This window comes from Nicotiana sylvestris, chromosome 7, assembly GCF_000393655.2.
Source record: "Nicotiana sylvestris chromosome 7, ASM39365v2, whole genome shotgun sequence".
Classification (NCBI taxonomy): domain Eukaryota; kingdom Viridiplantae; phylum Streptophyta; class Magnoliopsida; order Solanales; family Solanaceae; genus Nicotiana; species Nicotiana sylvestris.
Genome location: NC_091063.1, coordinates 23,478,314 through 23,493,630, shown reverse-complemented (window position 1 = coordinate 23,493,630; position 15,317 = coordinate 23,478,314). Strand labels below are relative to the sequence as shown.

The following is a 15,317-nucleotide window of genomic DNA, read 5'->3' as shown; positions in this document are numbered from 1 at the left end:
ACTAGTGCTTGAGAAGTTCAAAGGCTTGCATACATCTCTCATCGAACATGAACTTGGCATCTTTTTCCAATAACTTGCATAAGGGATTCACTACCTTAGAAAAGTCTTTGATAAATCTCCGGTAGAACCCTGCATACCCAAGAAATCACATCAATTTTTGCTTTGTCCACCTCTATACCATGCTTTGAAATTTTATGCCCAAGAACTACGCCTTCCTCCACCATGAAGTGGCATTTCTCCCAATTTAGAACAAGATTGGTTTTTTCATACCGGGTGTTGATACCCAATTTTTCCCTATGAATTTTTATGCTCAAAATACTTTCAAAATATCATGTATATACATATACAAGCATCCCCAAAGGCTTTGGTATTTTTCCCAAATTTTTAAAGATTTTTAAAACCAATTTATGGCCTATTTTGCACTATAAAATCCAATAATTATTCTCAAAACTTATCATTTTGGTGAATAATTTATTTTATTCTCACATTTACACAAAAAATAATTTACATGATTTTTACATAATTTTACAAGTCCATTTGGTATTTTAAGCTAAAATTGCATAAAATTGTAATTTTATCCTATTTCTCGATTTAATAGTATTGTTAATCACAAAATCATTTCTAATATTTTTAAATTAATACTTATGTATTGTTTATTAACTCAGTATTTTTAATTTGATTTTTGAACACCATTTACTATTTTTATAAATTCAAAATGGGGAAAATTGGCTATTTAAATTGTAGCCTCTTTACTTTCAATTATAGCCTAAATTAAACTCAAATCCCAGCCCAAATTGAACCCAATTATACGACCCAATTTCAACAATTACCCTACCTAGACCCTATTAAATAAACTCGCCCAAATCCTTTCTTTAATGTGGCCGTTGATTATTCTAATCAACGGCCCTCATTCGCCTTGCCTTAATTAAACCCACAAGCCCCCAAACCCTAATCATTTCTCTTCAGCAGCTGCCCTTGTATCCCCTTCGTCTCTCAAAATCTCCCAAGCCCCTCCGAAACCCTAGCCTATTTCACCGGTCTCCGACCTTATTCCACCGGAAATCATGGCATCTCAGACCCTGAGCAGCCTGTACCTACCCCCACATACCCCTATGCTCCTTTTGCTCGAGGTTTCAGAATTTGACTTTGAAGACCCCGGCTCAGAATCTTTCCGATTCAAGTTCTATGGCCCTTTCCGGCTCATCTCCGGCGAGTCCTAGCCCTGTGGTCCATCTCCGACTCAGGACCAGTCCATTCCAAGCCTTTCTCACTTTCTAGGGTTTTCTCTGAAACCCTAAGCCCTCGAGGTTTTCTTTGTTTCTCTCTAAGATCTACTTCAGATCCGTGTTATTTTCTAAGATATTAAAGTATTTTCCACATCTTTTCGAATTTTAGCTTTCAAAACTGTTCATCTTCTTAAAACTTAGGGTTTCTGTGATCTTTTAATTATTTTATTGCTATTTTTTATATTTTTACTTTGCTAAGTATTTTTACTATGGTTTTCTGTGTATTTTCTTTACTGTATTTTCCTAGGGTTTCTAAGGATTTCTTTTACTATGTTTGCTTCCATGAACTGTCTTTGTTCTTTGGGTTTTCCTGAGTTTATTTTCACTGATCTTCTATGCTTCGTCTTTGCATGTGAGCTGTAGGGAGAAACCCTAAATTTTGGGGGGTTTTCCAACCATCTGTGCACGATTGTTTGATTCTTGTGCTGCTTCTTGTCTGATTCCAAAACCATAAACTCGTCTCATGTTTCTGATTCTTGCTAAGCTTTGCAAGACCTCTTGATTTTCGCATGTCTATGTTTTTCTATTTGATCACATGACTACACCGTTCGTTTAATTCTAGCCTCGCATGTTTAAATTTATACACTCTTTATAATCAGACCTTTTCCTCTCTAAACAAACCTAAATTTTGGGATTGATTTCTATATGAGTTTATTTGATTCTCTCCCTGTTTGATTTGGACCTGTTTTCTGACTTAATTCATTATTTTCGAATCTTTGATTCCTGATTTACTATGTGATTGATTGATTTTACCCTTACCTTATTTATCTAACCGTGTATTTTTAAAAGGCTTCTCCTATGTATTTACCCTTTATTGCACCATGTGTTACTGATTTTCTTTCCTTAAATAAAACTCTGCCCTCTCCTATTCAAATTTGAATTCCTTAATTAAAGGAATTCCCCTCTTCTAATTGATTCTGATTGGTATTGAATTATAGTTTTGCCTTACTTACCACCTGTTTTCAAACTATAAATACCCTACTCCTTCTCTTCAAACTCACGAACAATTGAGTTCAAAAACATACACACACTCAAAGCTCTCTCTTCTTTACTATTACTTGTGCTATTATTCTGACTAGCCGGCTGAAAGCCAAGGCTAGACTTTGGAATCTCTTTGCTTTCCTCAAGTGTTTGCTAAAGAATTTCTAGCTGTTTCACCGCTCTATTTATTCTGTTGTTTGGAACTTGCAACTGGTAGGTCTCCACAATTTAAATATTGTTCTCTAAAACTATGCATTTACTTCTCCCTTCTACATGACCTCTCAACTACATGTTTTGTGGTACTAAATGGCTATACATTAGTCTGTTCATGCTCCTGCATCTTTAAGTTTTGTTATGCTTTTCTTGATGTTTATATGAATGCTTTCATGTAATCCCCTTCCCTTTAATCCCCTGTATGTGAGTATGTTTTAAGTTAAGGTAGCAGCCTATTGCTACCCTTGACTTAGGACCAGGTTCTCTTGAACCTTTCACCCAAACCAGTCCCATTCCCTTAATCCCTTTTATGTGTTGAGCCTTGACTAGGGTCTGGTAGTGTCCTAATCACCACCCAGACCCCTGTCTGACTTCTGAAAGTCTGCTCTTTTATTTGCTTGAATCAAGTAAAGGATTAGGGGTGTGCCAGTCTTACCCATGGCTGGGTATGACCATCCTTTGCTTTGATTTCCTCTAATCACCTCATTCTACACTCATTCTTAGTTTTTTAAGTTTTGCCCCCCTATGGTAAGCCATGATTAGGGACCCTAGAGTTCCCTCTGAACTTGGATGCCTAAGGGCTGGTAATTCCACACATTGCACTATTCTGTTACAATATTTACTCTTCAGAGTGTAAGCATTGTCTGGGCTCTTGAAGCTCCTTGGAACTTTGAAACACTCTGAATAAGAGAAGGCCTTGGATTCTGGAATCCGGATTTGGTGGAACACATGTTATTGGATATTAAGATTGAATTAGGCTGCTCGGAGCTAGCTGTAGGTTGTGATGTATTTTAATTATTTTCCTTTCTTTCTTCTGGTTCTGTAATATTTTTGTAAAAAAAGAACTTGGGGAGTATTAGTAAAAGGGTATGGGAGGGGGTTTATATTTACTTGCATATGTTAAAGGGTATATACCATGCCTATAGGATCAATATTGTTGTTTAATCTTTTAGATATCATGCCTATAGGTTAAACGTATAAATCACCTAGAAATTATGTCTATAGTTTTTGCATTCCTTTCATTCAATCACCTAGAGATCATGTCTATAGGCTTTTGCATTCCTTTCATTCAATCATTTAGAGATCATGTCTATAAGATTTCATGTTCAGTTGTATTGCAAATCATTAGAAATCCTACCTATAGGCCCTAATATTCATGTAACCAATTGCATATAGAAATCATGACTATAGGAAATACATAAACGCTAGGCAAACTATAGGGTAATCAAATACTCATTCCTTTACCGGTTTAATAACAGTAACAAGCCTTAAAAATTCAGTCACGTAGATACCATGCCTATAGGAGCTCAAACTCGCCTAATGTGTTTAAGTAGGAATAATCTGTCAATTGGCTTCAACTTTGTCAACAAAAACTCTTCCAAATCTATTTGGTTTTGAAACTCTTACAAATCTGCAATGCTCTTAAATTTTATAAACTTGCATCTTCTTTTTTTTTCTGAAACGGTTCCTTTAACCCTCCGCCTGAATTTATTCATCTCATGAAGCTACTATTTCAAAACAGCCTTTAACTCACTATTCCTTTAAGGTCTTTTCACTTTCGTAACTTTTCTTCATCACTCTACTGTAGTTTCACTTAAACAATTCTACTGATTTTCAAGTCATCTCTGAACCTCTGCAAATTTTCAACCTTCTGTCTTAAACTATTCTGTGTTAGGTCCTTTCTGAAAACAGTACTTTTTTGACTCGCTTAAAATACTTCAATTTCTGACAATTGGATCTGGGCTGCCAAATGCAGACTTTCTGTCCAAATATATGTGTTGAACCAGTCCGCTTGCCGCTTAATTTTTAACTTAAGACCAAATCAGTATGTGCTAAGACATGCTAAACTAAGTGTTGTCTGATTTTTGGGGTTTATTTGACCATTGTTTGCTTGTTTACTCATCCCTTTATTTGATATTTGTTTTGAATGTCGAAACTAGAATTTTATCCTTTAAACTCCATAAAGGCCCCATCCTTTTATTCCCTCTTAGGATTATAAGTCCTAATACCCCGGGACTGATAGGTCGGGATGGGTATTAGCAAGCAATAAGTAAACGAGACTAAACGCGCTTTAACACCTTAACGGGGTGGGAAGGACAGAATATGGATATGATGATCAGTGCGCTAATATATCGTGTGAGAATGATTGCTCGGTATTGCACCAAGGTGATCCATATTGTATTTAAACCTAGGATCTTTTTTTCTTTATTTATACGATGTGATGTATTCTTAGAAGTAATGTTTTCTTCAATCAATCTTTTCTTTCCAAAACCACTTATGTCTTTTTTCTCTCTTTTCTTTCAAAACTTTCAACTTATTTGTATTCCTTATGTGCAAACATTGTCTGTTACATCTACTCTTCTTAAAGTCACAACTAAGTACGGTCGGAAACCACACTAGTGGATCTTGAGGGGTGCCTAACACCTTCCCCTCGAGATAATCTCAAGCCCTTACCCGAACTCTGGTTTTCTTCCAAAAATCTTCTTCTTCTCTCTAAAAGTGTCCTAATGCACTATAATCATTAGGTGGCGACTCTTCAAATTCCATAACCCGATTCCTCAAAAGGGAATAAGAGTTGTTTTGACCATAATGTCGTAAACCCGATTTCGCCTTCTTTTAGGAGGGAAAAGAGGGCGTCGACAGCATGGCGACTCTGCTGGGGAAACCTTTAAGGCTTTTACCATTACGTGCTTTGTGACTTTATTACTTCCTTAATTGCATTTACCTTCTGTCTTTAATTATTTCATCAAATTACTAACTTGGCTCTTCATGTTTTTCTTTCCTTTTAATTTTTCTTTTACTGCCTTATTATTTCAATTCTGTTGTAATTACTGAGCATTTATTTTAATCTTTACTTTATGAACGTGAAAATACATGCAATTTGTCTCATTGTTATAACTGCATTCCTCAACATCATTTTTCACTCGTGCCAAAACAAATCCTATAACAACGCTTATAATGAGTGGTTGCGCCCTTCCGATATTATAAACCCCCTAAATGTGGCAAAGGCATATTTGCGGTAAAACCAGTCAATCAATGGTGTAGTCGACGGTTCCGCGCCTTTCCGTCTTGAGTTGTCCGCTCAAGGGTACCTTGTCTAGCACTTCAAAAGTAGAAACCATATTCCCTTGAAACTGTTCATGCATCATGGTCAACCCTAGCCGAGTCAGTTATGTTGTCCACATAATGACTCCTTAAGATAGCCTAAACCAAAGTCTATCGGGTTTCCTGAAGCCCAAACGGACACCTCCACGTTATGTGCATTTATTTGGAGAACTAAATGCCTTTTGATAATTATTGATTCAAATAGTTGAGTCTGGTGGGGTTAAGGGCCTAACATTTTGTTTTGCAAAAAATGAGGCACGAGGTCCCCAGATTCGGTATGGTATCCAACATTCATCCAAGGCTGCTGAATTGGTGGGAAGATCTTCACTCCAGTGAGCAGACACTCGTACGCAAATACTTAGGGAATTTGCCCTCACTTCTGGAAATCCAGCCCAACAACAAGATCATTGAGGCTGCCACTTTGTTTTGGGATAGTGATCGATTAGTGTTCCAATTCGGAGACTTGGAAATGACCCTTTTGCTAGAAGAGATAGGGGCCTAGCTGGTATCCCCTGGGAGACTCCGGGTTTGCTTATGCCGGAAAACCGCAAAAGTAGAGGCTTTCTTAAGATGATGGGACTCAAGAAAAATCCCGACCTCTCTTGCTTGAAGGACTCCTACAAACCATTTGACTTCTTGTACGAGAGATATGACCACAGCAAGTCCTATCGCACCTACATGGACGAGTTTGCCCTCACTTCTTTGGGACACATACATAGAAGGGTCTTTGTGTTCATGTTTTGCTTCTTGGGCATGATAATTTTCCCTATGAAGAAGGCTAGGATCCACACCAGACTAGCCATGGTGACCAAGACTTTAATGGAGGGTATGGATGGGTAAACTTTCAGCATAGTACCCATGATCGTTGCTGAAATATACCGGGTTTTGGAAAAGTGTCAACAAGGAGCCCCGTACTTTGAAGGGTGCAACTTGTTACTTCAACTTTGGCTCATAGAACACCTTCAGAAATGCGACTACAGATAGGAAATCATACGCAGGGATTGGGATGACCATATAGCTTTTCATCACCCAAAGCGAATGAACTTTATGCCCAATATGTTTGCTCAGCCAGAAGACGCCAGTGGATGGGTAGAGCTGCTTGAGAATCTGAAAGAAGAGCATGTACAATGGATGTATGAGTGGTTCCCAACCGGGGAATTTATTGTTCGATCTCGGGATGCACCGTTCCTTATACTCGTTGGCTTGAGAGGAACTTACCCTTATGTCCCTCTCCGAGCTATGAGACAAGCAGGGAGGAAACAAATCATACCAAGGGTCGACAAGATAAGTTACTTTAGAGCCGACTTTCAGGATGATGATAGCCCACACAGGTGTCAAGTTCAGCACATGTGGCACTGCAAGCTTGTTTTGAGAAGGGAATCCCTAGAACCAGACAGGTATCATGCCGGATGTGTGCCGCACTATTTGGGTTGGTTGGAGGATGATCACATTGGTTTGGGTCACCCAGGGTTTCTCCATGGTCATAGGCTTATTGATGAAAGGACTGCAGCAAAGGTTAAATACAATCAACAGCGCAAAAGGATACGAGAATGCAAGAACGAGCACCGGGAAATACAGGAAGCCCGCGAGAAGCTGATCAATGAGTGGAAGGATATGGTTGTCAACGCCAACAACTAGCTGGGGTATCTGGAACGAGGCTTAGTGGAATTGGAAGGTAAATTTTTGAAGAGGATCGACGATTGTCAGAACGCTGAGGGTAATGAAGGTGGGCACCTGGCCCGAGCTTACTTGCTGTTGGGACTGCGCAAGCTGGTGCAGCTGTACGAGAGAGGCAAGAATACCGGATTTGGGGAAGGTCCGTCTGGGACCAAGTAGTTAGGAGTCTTTTATTTTGCTTCTAATGATGTAATAAGGCTGATGGCCACTACTGACATTTTATTTTCCATTATTTAGTGTCGCTTTGAAGTCATCTTATTTTTTATCAATAAAATGAGGCATTTAGAATTATAAGTTCTCCAAGTTAATTTGTCGCTAGGCCTACCTCAGGCACAACGAGGCACCCAAATTAGGACGCGATTTATATTCTTGCACAATGTATTTAAATATTGCAACATTTTCTTCTCACAACCCGCACTAACTTGTTACCTTTTTTGTTTTTCTTTATTTTTATTCCCCTCCCTAAAGGTTAGTTCATGCATTCTGGCACCATCAGCATACTCAACAATATCCAAGGGCCCTCCACCTCCTCCTCCTCCGCGTCCTACCAGAAACAGGAACAAAGGCAAAATGGGAGATACCAATGCTAGAAAGGAAATCGAGGAAACCTCTCAGAAGACTTCAATCACTAAGGAAACTGTTGCTCATCTTGAGCAAACTTTGCTGAGATTTTGAGAAGAATTGGAACAAGTTCGAAACCTGGCAAGTCTGTCAATCACTCTTGCCGCTGCTGATGCCAACAACCAGAACCATACTACACTACCACCAGCACAACCCGCTCATACCCAAGCCTGCAACACCTGCAACAACACTCCACTGCTCATTCCCGAACCCCAAAACACCACAAACAACCAGAACACTCCCATCTTTGTGGACACTGTACCCCACTATGCCCAGCCTATCTCAGATACACCTGAATCAGACAGCAAAGACTCTCTCATTCATAATTTAGCTGCTGAGCTCAAGAGGTTAACCATCCGGGTCCAGGGTGTCGAAGATAGCAAAGGTGTGGAAGGTTTGAACTATGAAGATCTTTGTGTTCAGCCAGATGTCGAACTCCCGGAGGGGTACAAACCTCCCAAGTTCGAAATGTTCGACGGTACAGGTAATCCCAAGGTCCTTCTCAGAATGTATTATGATAAGCTGGTAGGAATTGGAAGGGACGAGAAAATCCGCATGAAGCTGTTCATAAGGAGTTTGAAGGGTGATGCTTTATCATGGTATATTAGCCAGGATGCAAAGAAATGGACTAGTTGGGTGAACATGGCGTTTGACTTTATGGACCGGTTTAGGTTCAACATTGAGAACGCACTAGATGTGTTCTATATCCAGAATCTCAAGAAGAAGCCCACAGAGACCTTTCGCGAATATGCTACTCGTTGGAGGTCAGAAGCTGCTAAGGTCAGACCGGCCTTGGAGGAAGAACAAATGAACAAGTTTTTCGTCCGTGCTCAGGATCCGCAATACTACGAGAGGCTGATGCTAATAGAGGGCCAAAAGTTCTCCGACATCATCAAGTTGGGAGAAAGGATTGAAGAAGACATCAAAAATGGTATGGTCACTAATCTCGAAGCGTTGCAGGCCACCAACAAGGCTTTACAGTCTGGTGGCACGTCAAAGAAAAAGGACGAGAATTCCATGATGGCTGCGCAAAGAAACGATTCCCCTATGAACTACCAAACCTATCCCTCAACTCCACTCACATATCAACCTACCCTAAACTACCGAGCACCATCACCCACTTACCAAATTCCACCACCTGCTTACCAATCACCTCCACCACCTACGTATCAACCCACTTCACCCAGATATTCTCAACTCGCACTTGTATACCAAGCATACAACTCCCAACCTTCTCACTACCCATCAACTCCTACCCGCCAAAACTTTCCCCGACCTAGATTAAACTTCGACCGTAAACCTCCCAGACAATATACCGCCATAGCCGAGCCAATTGACCAATTATATGAAAAACTCAAAGCAGCCGGTTACATTACCCTTATTCCAGCCGTAACTCCAGAAAATCTTTCCCAATGGATCAACCCAAACAAGACTTGCGCATACCATTCTAGGATGAAGGGCCATACCATCGGCGAGTGTCACTCGTTGAAAGACAAGATTCAGAACATGATTGACAACAAGATCATTATAGAAAAGGAGCCCGCTCCTAATGTCCGTAACAACCCGCTGCCTGAATAGAAGGGTATGAGCATCCATATGATTGAGATTGAAGACGATTGGGACCTCAAAGGGTCAATCGGGTTGATAGCTGAAGGTGATGAACCTTAGAAGCCGGCGGTTACCCTCAATCCCATTGTTGTTCAGATTCAGCCTTCTAAGGAGCATGTGGTAAATGTGTCTGTGCCACTCGAGTTTGAAGCATCGCCTGCAAAGGTGCCAAATCCGATTGAGGTTGAGTTTGGGATTCCAAAGGCACCCGCACCGTTTGAAGTTGTTATGTTACCTCCAAGGGTGTCCATTCCGGTTTCCATTACAGATATGACCCCATTCAAGTCGAAAGCCATACCTTGGGATTGCACAGCTGAGGCTAGAAGGAAAGGGAAGACACATACCAGAGAAGCGGTCGCCGCACAGGGCATGACTAGAACAGGTAGGGTATACACCCCAGAACATTTAGCTGAGTCCAGCAAACAAGCCTCTGGACGTCCTGTCGAAACTAGGCCCAATGACCTTTGGAGAAAGATACAGGCCAAGGAGTACTCAATCGTTGAACAACTGAACAAAACACCGGCAAAAATTTCTATCTTGGCCCTTCTGCAAAGCTTTGAGACACATAAAAATGCCTTAATGAAGATACTAAGTGAAGCTTATGTTCCCAGCAACATAACAGGAGGCGAAATGGCGAATATGGTGGGACAGGTGTTGGAAAGCCACAAGATCACCTTCCACGAGGATGAGTTACCACCAGAAGGGCTTAGTCACAACAAGGCGTTGCATATCACTGTGCAATGTAAAGATCATTTAATCACCAGAATCTTGGTCGACGGGGGATCCAGCCTCAATATTTGTCCATTGATAACTCTCAAGACAATGGGTAAGGGCTTGCACGAGGTCAAAGACGGGGCTATCAGTGTCAAAACTTTTGATGGATCTCAGAGGTCCACCATTGGAGAAATTAGTCTATGCCTACAGATGGGACCCACGTGGTTTGATGTCGAGTTCCAAGTCATTGACGTACCAGCATCCTACAATTTGTTGATGGGACGACCCTGGATCCACACCGTTGGGGCTGTAGCATCAACTTTGCATCAAGCTGTAAAATTTGAATGGAATCATCAGGAAGTAATCATTCATGGTGATGGTAGCAACCCTATATACAGTCGCCAAACCATTCTGATGATCGGAGGCAGAAGAAGGATAGGAGGAGAAACGTACCACCACATCAAGCAGGTCAATGCTGTAGACAAAGACAAGTGGTGGGATAGCAAGATCAAAAGCATCTTGAATTTGAGCAGGTATGAACCCGGAAAAGGACTTGGCAAGAACCTGTAGGGTATCACCAAACCTATCAAGCTGAAGAAGCACGGTACCACTTTTGGCCTAGGGTATGAGTACACTTGGGAGGAGTTCAACCACTGGTCACCTCTATGGCGCGGACCATACTATCCGTTGGAGCACCCTATACCTCAGTTGGAGCAGACATTTCAGCCAGCCGACACTTTGTACGGATCAGAGGAAGACGAGGCACTAGCAGCAATAAAGAACCTGTTTCTGGAAGATGATATGGATTGTTGTGTTATCTTCGAGGAGGAAGGGGAGGAAGGCCCTTCCATTCAAGCCGTGAACCGAGGGGAACACCTCACCAATTGGTCATTCAGGACCACCAGTGCCCGGACATCTTCGGGGTAGCAAGGGTGAACGAGCATCATGCATCGCATCTTTATTTTCTTAGTCGTTTTTCCTTTCTGCATTGTCTTTACTTTCCAAAAGAGCTCTGATGTCACGAACAATTATGAATTTCAATCAAAGCATTTCAAATTCATTATAAATTGCACTCTTATTACTTTTCTCTATCATTTACTTCGTTTTACACAGCGTTGCTCTTACATATCTTGATGATGAACTAACAACTGTGACTTGCAACGAGGCAATGCAACAAACAGATATAGATTCAGAAGAGGATGATATACTAGAAGAGGTTGTCAGAGAGGTCGAAAACTTTGAGAATAGGCCTAAGTCTAATCAAGATGAGACCGAAGTCGTTAATTTGGGTGATACTGAGAATGTCAAGGAAACACGTATCAGTGCACATTTGTCTCCATCAGAAAAGAAAGAGTACACGGAGTTCCTAAAAGAGTATGAGGATAGCTTTGCATGGTCTTATGACGATATGACTGGCCTCAGCACATCCATTGTGGCTCATAAGTTGCCAATAGATCGTACATGTCCGCCGGTAAAGCAGAAGCTCAGAAAGTTCAAGCCAGACATGTGTTTGAAGATTAAAGAAGAGGTTACAAAGCAAGTCAAAGCCAGGGTTCTTAGGGTGGTAGAATATCCGACATGGTTAGCCAACATCGTGCCGGTACCAAAGAAGGATGGGAAGGTTAGAGTCTGTGTCGACTACCGGGATCTCAACCGGGCCAGTCCCAAAGACAACTTTCCTTTGCCGAATATACACATATTGATTGACAACTGCGCCAAGCATGAGCTGCAGTCATTCGTTAATTGTTTCGCTGGGTACCATCAGATATGGATGGATGAAGAAGATGCAGAGAAAACGGCATTTATCATGCCATAGGGGATGTACTGTTATAGAAGGATGTTGTTTGGATTGAAAAATGCTAGTGCTACCTACATGAGAGCCATGACTACCATCTTTCACGACATGATACACAAAGAGATCGAGGTGTATGTGGATGACGTCATCATCAAATCCAGGAAAGCTGCAGATCATATGGAAGACTTGCGAAAGTTCTTCAACAGGTTGAGAAGGTACAATTTGAAACTGAATCCCGCCAAGTGTGCATTCGGGGTTCCTGCTGCAAAATTATTGGGTTTCATCATGAGTCGTCGAGGAATAGAATTGGATCCATCAAAGGTCAAAGCTATCCAAGAATTGCCGCCGCCAAAGAACAAGAAGGACGTGATGAGTTTCCTGGGAAGGCTCAACTATATCAGTCGATTCATAGCTCAGTCCACTGTCATTTGTGAACCCATCTTCAAAATGCTGAAGAAGGATGCCGCCACTAAATGGACCGATGAATGTCAAAAGACTTTTGACAGAATCAAGGAATACTTGTCTACGCTACCAATCTTGGTTCCTCCTGAACCAGGGAGACCCCTCTTGCTCTATCTCGCAGTGTTGGATGGAGCATTTGGTTGTGTTTTGGGGCAACAAGCTAGAACAGGGAGAAAGGAGCAAGCCATCTACTATCTCAGTAAGAAGTTCACATCGTACGAGGCCCGGTATTCTCTTTTAGAATGCGCTTGCTGTGCTCTGACTTGGGTCGCGCAGAAGTTGAGGCATTACTTATGTGCTTACACTACTTATCTCATATCCAGAATGAACCCTCTGAAGTATATCTTCTAGTAGCCCATGCCCAATGGCAAGCTCGCCAAGTGGCAGATCCTGATAAGTGAATTCGACATTATTTACGTAACCCAGAAAGCAATCAAAGGGCAAGACTTGGCGGCCATCTCACCGAGAATCCCATAGACAGAGAATATGAGCCCTAAAAATGTATTTTCCCGATGAAGATGTATCTTTCATAGGAGAAGATATTGCAGAAACCTATGATGGTTGGAGGTTGTTTTTCGACGGAGCTGCAAATTTCAAAGGAGTTGGCATAGGAGCAGTCCTGGTATCAGAAACAGGTCAGCATTACCCAGTATCCGCCAAGCTCAGGTTCCCATGTACCAATAATATGGCCGAATATGAAGCCTGCATTCTAGGGATTAAACTGGCCATTGATATGAACATTCAGGAGTTACTAGTAATCGGAGACTCTGACCTACTCATACATCAGGTTCGAGAAGAATGGGCAACCAAGAATCCTAAGATACTCCCTTATCTGCATCACATACAGGAATTGAGAAAGAGGTTCAGAAAGACGGAATTCCAGCATATTCCTAGGGTACAGAATGAGTTCGTCGATGCACTTGCCACTTTGTCATCTATGATTCAGCATCCAGATACAAATTTCATTGACCCCATCCAGGTCAATATTCATGACCAACCAGCTTATTGTGCTCAGGTTGAGGAAGAAGCCGACGGGAAACCATGGTTCCACGACATCAAAGAGTATTTGACCAAAGGAGAATATCCAGAGCTTGCCAATGCTATCAAGAAACGCACGCTTCGGAGACTATCCAATAATTTCTTTCACAACGGAGGAATCCTGTACAGGAAGACTCCTGATTTGGGTTTGCTAAGGTGTGTCGATGCAAGGGAAGCAACCAAGTTATTGGAGGAAGTACATTCAAGGACCTGCAGACCATACATGAATGGTTTTGTTTTAGCAAAGAAGATACTCCGAGCAGGATATTTCTGGATGACTATGGAAATAGACTGCATCCAGTATGTTCGAAAGTGCCATCGTTGTCAGATACATGCAGATATGATAAAAGTGCCTCCAAACGAGCTTAATGCAACAAGCTCACCATGGTCGTTCGCCGCTTGGGGAATGGATGTTAGCGGTCCAATCGAGCCTGCCGCGTCAAACGGGCACAGGTTCATCTTGGTAGCAATTGACTATTTTACTAAATGGGTTGAAGCAGCATCATACAAAGCAGTTACCAAGAAGGTGGTAGCAGATTTCGTCCACGACCGTATTGATTGTCGGTTCGGAATTCCAGAGTCAATCATCACCGACAATGGTTCCAATCTTAACAACGACCTGATGAAAACAATGTGTGAGACTTTCAAGATCAGACACAAAAACTCTACGGCTTATAGACCACAGATGAATGGAGTCGTAGAAGCGGCCAACAAAAACATCAAGAAGATACTAAGGAAGATGATCGAGAGGCACAAACAATGGCATGAGAAGTTGCTATTCACCTTATTGGGTTATCGTACCACAGTCCGCACATCAACCGGGGCAACTCCCTACATGCTAGTTTATGGTAAAGAGGTGGTCAGTCTCGCTGAGGTAGCAATTCCCTTATTAAGGATCATACAAGAAGCCGAGTTAGATGACGCAGAATGAGTAAAAGGTCGCTACGAGCAGTTAGCCCTCATAGATGGAAAGAGGATGAATGCAGTCTGTCACGGTTAGCTATACTAGAATAGAATGTCCAAAGCCTTCAACAAGAGAGTTAAACCAAGGAAGTTTACACCAGGACAGCTGGTGTTGAAGAAGATATTTCCACATCAAGACGAAGACAAAGGGAAATTCTCTACCAATTTGCAGGGTCCATACATGGTTCACCGAGTTCTAACCGGAGGAGCCCTTATTCTTGCAGAAATGGACGGAGACGTCTGGCCGAAGCCGATCAACTCAGACGCAGTAAAGAGATACTACATTTGATCGTATGCTTTTCTTTATGATGTAATTTGAACTACGACTGACCTGATTCTCGTTTAAGAGGGGATACGTAGGCAGCCCTATGGGTTCGATCATATTTTAATTCCATTTTCCCCGCTATTGGAACTGGGGCAGAATTTTGAGGAGGATCCTCAAAATTCCAAAGTCAGTTTGTCGGCTTTCGCATCAACATCAACCCAGTAAACTAGGGCAGAATTTTGAGGAGGACCCTCAAAATTCTGGAATCGATCCGCTTTCAGTTATTCAGCACAGCCGTCAGCAGCGCCAGCCCAGTGAACTGGGGAAGGATTTTGAGGAGGACCCTCAAAATTTCAGAGCAAGAAAGGTTGTCGTGTCTTGAACCACGTTGCAGTTGTTGGTTCATCCAAAATAAAATCATTTTTTTCAAAATATATATACTTACATTACATTTACTGAATCATGCATAAACATCATTTGCATCACCATCGTTTAGCAATGCTACCCCAATGATACGTAATGTCAGGGAGCAAGGGATACGAACGAACCTTTCCCCTCTACAGAACTCACAATTTTTCTTTGGATGAAG

At 41.6% G+C, this 15,317-nt stretch overlaps 1 protein-coding gene across 1 annotated transcript; it reads left to right on the top strand.

Annotated features, from left to right (window-relative positions):
* Positions 1-6,623: 6,623 nt before the first annotated feature.
* On the top strand, positions 6,624-12,021 carry LOC138872843 (uncharacterized). Its single transcript, XM_070151263.1, has 6 exons — positions 6,624-7,202; positions 7,731-7,827; positions 7,942-9,089; positions 9,588-10,738; positions 11,319-11,826; positions 11,971-12,021. The coding sequence occupies exons 1-6, from the start codon at positions 6,624-6,626 to the stop codon at positions 12,019-12,021; spliced, it is 3,534 nt and encodes a 1,177-aa protein (XP_070007364.1).
* The last annotated feature ends 3,296 nt before the right edge of the window (positions 12,022-15,317 follow it).